This window comes from Bison bison, unplaced genomic scaffold (genome assembly GCF_000754665.1).
Source record: "Bison bison bison isolate TAMUID 2011002044 unplaced genomic scaffold, Bison_UMD1.0 scf7180017862188, whole genome shotgun sequence".
Lineage (NCBI taxonomy): Eukaryota > Metazoa > Chordata > Mammalia > Artiodactyla > Bovidae > Bison > Bison bison.
The window spans coordinates 63864-69371 of NW_011492760.1; the positions used below are offsets into that span (position 1 = coordinate 63864).

Below are 5508 nucleotides of genomic sequence, written 5' to 3' on the forward strand. Positions count from 1 at the left end.
GGACGTGTCCCTGCACAACTTCAGCGCGCGGCTTTGGGAGCTGGGCTCGTCCACTTCCACGTGATGCGGCTGACGGACTCGGCTCTTCCTCTGGGTGGGGGCCACGTCCGCACCTGCGCAACCTCGCCGTGGCCATGTGCACGCGCTACGTGAAGTGCGGTCGGGGGGCGGGAGGGGGGGATGGAGGAAGGGGGGGGGCCCGGTCCGAGGGGCGGGGCCGGGGTCGGACACGGGTCTCGCTTCAGCCCTACCGCGGGGACTCTGTCCCGCCGCACGGCTGGTTCCCGCCCCCCCCCCACGTCTCTGGGTGGAGTGTCGGGTCCCCGTGGGACCTCTACTGTCCGCTCTCACCCTCCCTGGGCCGGGGGTGGCGTGTCCCTCTGGTTTTCTGCCGGCTCCTCGCTGACCGCGTTTGCTTAGTCTCCTGCACGGATCTCTCTCCCGCCCTTTCCCTCCGCTGTCCCATCGAGGTGTAACTGGTGTCCCACTGGGTGCTCCAGACCCCAGGCCGCTCCTCCAGGGCCGTCCCTGGAGACGCAGGGACGCAGAATCCAGCCACTTCTCACCTCCTTCACCTGTCACCTGGGCCCCGCGCCGTCGCTGCCCTCCGAGGTCCCCTTTGCCTTCCGAGGTCCCGTTTGCCATCGTGTGTCAGAGCTGCTGTAACCCAAGGCCGCAGACCGGGGGGCTGAGAACAGCAGAGAGGGCGGAATCGAGGTGTCAGCGGGCTGCTTCCTCCGGTCTCTGGGCTTGCGGTGCTGCTCACACCTTGGGGCCCCTAGTCTGGCAGCCTCGTCACCCCAGTCCTGCTCCAGTGTCCCAGGCCGCCTCTGTGCATCTTAGTCTCTCCCTTTCTTCCGAAGACACCAGTCCTGTTAGAGGAAGAGTCCGCCTCCCCTTGCTTCCATCTCAACTACATCTGCAGAGACCCTGTTTACAAATAAAGTCACCTTCACAGGTGCTGGGGTCAGAACGCTAGGACCTGGATATTGCTCTTGCAGCACGTGGCTTAGTCTGGCACTGACAGCTTCAGCGTTGTTATCCCTCCGCTCAGACCCCCAAGAGTTCAGAGTCTGCATGGACCCCAGGCCCCATCACGGCTGCGGTGTCCCCAGCCCTCTGACTTTGCATCCACTTGCCCCTCTGGGCTGCTCCAGCCCTTCACCGTCAGGCCTGTCTGCTGCTGGGAGAGGCTGCAGAACTGGGGCGACACAGGCCCACCGCAGGGGGAGGCTGGCCTGCGGCAGGAAGGGGGGCCCAGGTGATCCAGGAGGGCTGGACCTCGCAGAGGAACCAGTACCGCTCTCTCTTTTCCTTGCAGGACTCCATCCCCCTGTCCACCGCCCTCCTCGGGGACACGTCTGACACCATGTCCACCGGTCTCGCCCAGCGCTTAGGTAGGTTCCGCAGCTCAGCTGCCAGAGCGCTCAGGTGGGGACCTCGCTGTTCAGTGGAGCGGGGAGGTGAGTCAGCGTAGGAGGAAGGGTCTCCGTCTGGGAGGTGAACCCCCTGGTTGCTGCAGGAAGCCCAGGCCTTGCTCACGGGTCTCAGGTGATACCAGCACCTCCAGGGGCCTGCTCCCCACCGGCTCTGATGCCCTTGGTTGCCTCCAAGCTGATGAGTGACAGGTGATTTTGCTCTTCGTCCTCGTGGGAGGCGAGGGTGAGTGACGCCCACGGTGCCCAGTGGCAGCGGCTCCAGGTAGCGTCCATGGCCTGCCCTTCATTGCACGTGATGCTGCTCAGAGCTCGAGGGGAGAGGGCCTGGTGAGGTTGGGGGCTCCAGCCTCCACTGCACCCTGAGCACACTTCCGCAGATAACCTCGCTGGTCCAGGTGAGGATGCCGTGCCCAGTGGTCCCCGGTGCCTGGGGACCTCGATGGGCAGAGCAGCCTCGCCCCCATCTGCCTGAGTGTCCCAGCCACGTGCGGAGCCTGGTGTCCTGGCCGGGGTGCGGCAATGGGGCCCCTGCCATGGTTTTGAGGCGCTGTGGTTGTGTTCACAGATCTGTCAGTCTGGTCCCTGGGGAGTGGGCATGTCTGTGGTGGTCGCTCTGGGACACCCCATAGTCACACGGAGCCCGGGCATGGCCGGCTTTCTAGGGGTGGGGTTGTCACGGCGCCCACAGGCCGCACAGGCGGGGTGGAGACCACGGGGCCAGCGGCCGCGTCTCAGGAGCATCCACCACACTTGTGCTTTAGTCTGAAGGTATAGGAACCTGAGGAGTAAGTTATCTTGGTGACCTCTTAACAGGAAGCAGTTTTGAGTCTACAGAAAACCGACAGGAGAAATAGGAGGGCTTCCCGCTCAGCCTTCGTCTGGGTTCCCAGGTGCTGCCGCTCCTTCTCTGCCTTTGCCAGTTGCCAGTTGTTAGTGAAAATAGGTTGGAAGCCTGGCGCCCTTTCGCTTCACTGTGTGTTTGCCTGCGTTTCCGGGTAACACCACCCCCCTCAGCAGGCAGACCCCCGTGTGCCGGGCCTGGGGGAGGAGGGCGGGAGCCTGCTGGTGTGTGGAGCTGGGACTGGGGGGTCCCCGAGTGTGGACAGAGTCCAGGAGAGGAGGCGGCGGGAGCGCGTTTGAGGAGACACGAATGAGCTGGCTCTTCAGTGAAGCGAGGCTGGCTCGCAGTGTCCTCAGGGTGAGGCCTGGAAGCAGTCTGTGAGCAAAACCTGGGGCTCTTTTAATTTTTTTTTTGCATTTTGTGCAAATGTTGGGGCTTTTTTAAATTAGCATTTTTCTTTCACGTGGTTTACATCAGTTTACAAACAGCGTGATCTGAAACTGAATACAGACATTCCCTGTAACTTAAGTCAGATGTGATGGGGGCTCCTACCTACTGATATCCACAAGCCTGGCAGCCATTGGCCAGTGCCCAGCAGGGACAGGCATGCGTGGTGAGATGCCAGCGCCCCCCAGGGCGGGTGACGTGCCTGCTGAGGTCGCGGCCGGCCGGCCTGTGACGCCCTGCTCCGTCGTCCTCTGGAGCTGGGGTCAGGACCCTGCAGCGGAAGGTGTTATTAACCGTTGTTGGCCGTCTGGACAGTGCTGAAGAGACCGGTGTCCCGAGACTGTCTCATGTGGGAGAGATGAGTGACCTGGGGGCCCTGGGGGCTTCCCGTGGACGGGGACCCCTTGCTCCATGCAGCCCTGGAGGGCAGAGGGGCTGCTGGGCGGACGATGCAGGTGGGCTTGGGTCTTGGCTCGTGAAGGGATGGGAGTCAGCGGCCCCTGGGGACAGGAACTTTCTGCCACTGAACGTGGAGCCGCTGTGATGTGAAGGGCCCAGCTTCCCCCTCCGCCCACTGTTTGTCTCTGATGGTGGGACTCACCTGTCTCTGTGGCCTGCAGGGAGGAGCCCTTTGCCCCTGCCCCTTGGGGGTGCGACCGGGTGAGAAAGCTGGTACCGCCTGCTTAGTCCTCAGGACCTGGGGGTACAGCTGAGCTTGGTTTTCACGGTTGGAGCCGCTCCCACCTGCCCTGGGTGGTTCTGTAGAAAGGGGCTCAGACGTGTATTCAGCGTCCAGTTGAAAACCACACCCGTGTGTGTGCGCCTGCACATATGTTCATGTAGGAGTGTCATCTCCTCTGGGAGGAGGGTGGTGGGGTTGGGGAGAGGGTGGTACTGGAGGACCTTAATATTTTAAATCTGTGGACATCATCTGTGGTTGAAGAAGCAGAGCAACCAGCCAGCCCTATGTGTAGCGCAGGGGGTCGCAGACAGCGGGGTCTGTGAACAGACTCGGGGGTTCTGGGGGTGCACCTCACCGGGTCCTAGTGCCGTGGCTCAGAACTGCTCTTCCGGGTGAGGGGCGGCTCTGGCAACTGGTCTGTTTTGCAGCAGTTGCCTGTGATGTCGTCAGAATCAGAGCTTTCTTTGTTCTCGAAAAGCCTGCCTTTCCCAGGCCTTTCTCCACTGTGGGCAGGCGTGGGGTCACACGTGTCCCTGTGGTCTCTCTCTTCCAGCCAGGAAGACCAGCAAGCAGGTCTTCGTCAGCTATAACCTTCCAAACACCAGCAGCAGCTTCGAGTTGCTGGTAGAAAGCCGGATCAAGGAGGAAATGCAGGCCTTTCCGGAGAAGTTCTAGCCGGAGACTCGGGCACGGGACGCTTGAATAAACGGCCAGATCCGCTGCTGCAGCAGGTCCACGTGTCCTGTCTGTCTGTAAAGGGCCGGTCTCCTCCCTCCTGTCGCCAGGGTGGAGTCCCAGGGCTGCACCTGAGGGTCCTGGGAGGAGGGCTCCCGCAGGACGTGTGAGGATGGGGGGCCGCCGGGTCCCAGAGAGGGCGCGGGCCACGACTGTCAGGCCGTCCTGCCGGCTGCATCCCCAGGGTCTCGCTCCGCTGGGCCCTGTCCCCTCACCTGGTAGGTGGGAACCTTCTCACCGGGCTGGGTTATCACCAGAAATGCTCTGCAAACCCTGGGTGCCAGGGTCCCTAGGACCTGGGTCCCGGTTTACCTGCTTTGCTGAACAGATCCCAGCATCAGTCCCTCCCCGTGCTTCCGCCAGCCCGTCTTTCCTCCTGTCTGCTCTCTGCTCCACGGCCTGGGCCCCTCCTGCCCACGTCCCTTCCGGCCCGCGTCTTAATCCTCGGGCTCTCCTGCCGCTCGCGGTGGCATCTGTCTCTCTGGGACATGTGCTGCTCTCCGGAAGCCAGCGTTCCTGGGTCGGTGGTTCCTCACTTGGCTTCCAGTCGCGTCCCTGGGGAGTTTTTACAGCTTCCTCCCCAGAGTCGGGAGGCCCCCGCTTTGTGGGGCTGGAGAGCGCCCCATGTGCTTCTCAGCACAGCCAAGGCCGGCACAGGACTCTCTGACGCTTGGGGTCCACGTGGGCCCCTTTTGTCCCGGGAGGCGGTGGTTCGGGACCCGGAGCACGTTTCACGTGGTGGCAGGTGTCGTGTCAGGCCGTTGCCTGCAGCGGAGCTGGGACAGCCGGGATGAAAGGCCCTTCCAGGGACTGGGTCCTGGGCTAAGCCACTAACCTGCGAGCCCCGGCCGGTCACGGCTTGGAGGTACGGTGGGCACCTCTCTAGGCGGAGTAGGTAACAAAATCAGGGCTATGGAGAGGAGAGTTTGGTATAAATACTTTATTAAAGAAATATTGCTTTCTTGTTAAAAAAAAAAAACACTACATTAAAGAGAGCTCTGGGTGCTCAGTCTTCCCTGACAGTCACAGTGTGAGAATTGTTCCCTCTTTGGGAGGCTCCAGGCCCCGGGTGAGGTCAGCAGGACGTCCACACGAGAGGGGCGAGCTCGGAAACCTGCCGCCCCCTCCTCGGGGGTTTGAGGGTGGCACTCAGCATGCGGTGGGCGGTCACCCCGCCCCGCCTCCGCCCGCCCAGAGGACGAGGACCTGCCGGCCAGGAGCCCCCGTCCTGGGGCAGGGCGGGGGCTGGGGTCACACAGGCGCTGAGGCAGGGACTCAGGGAGACCTGAACCAACAGAGTTTATTCCTTGTAGCCGGTGGTCGTGAAACGCCCTGCTGGGGATCCCATCTGATGAGGTAGGGAA

General features: G+C 62.5%; 1 protein-coding gene across 1 annotated transcript in view; it reads left to right on the top strand.

Annotated features, from left to right (window-relative positions):
• The window catches only part of PSMG4 (proteasome (prosome, macropain) assembly chaperone 4), a 27727-nt gene extending 23586 nt beyond the window's left edge, over positions 1-4141 (top strand). The window contains 6 exon segments of the mRNA XM_010832758.1: positions 6-40; positions 43-81; positions 83-106; positions 108-149; positions 1322-1397; positions 3963-4141. Coding sequence (XP_010831060.1) covers positions 6-40; positions 43-81; positions 83-106; positions 108-149; positions 1322-1397; positions 3963-4084 — 338 coding nt within the window. The 3' untranslated portion in view covers positions 4085-4141.
• The last annotated feature ends 1367 nt before the right edge of the window (positions 4142-5508 follow it).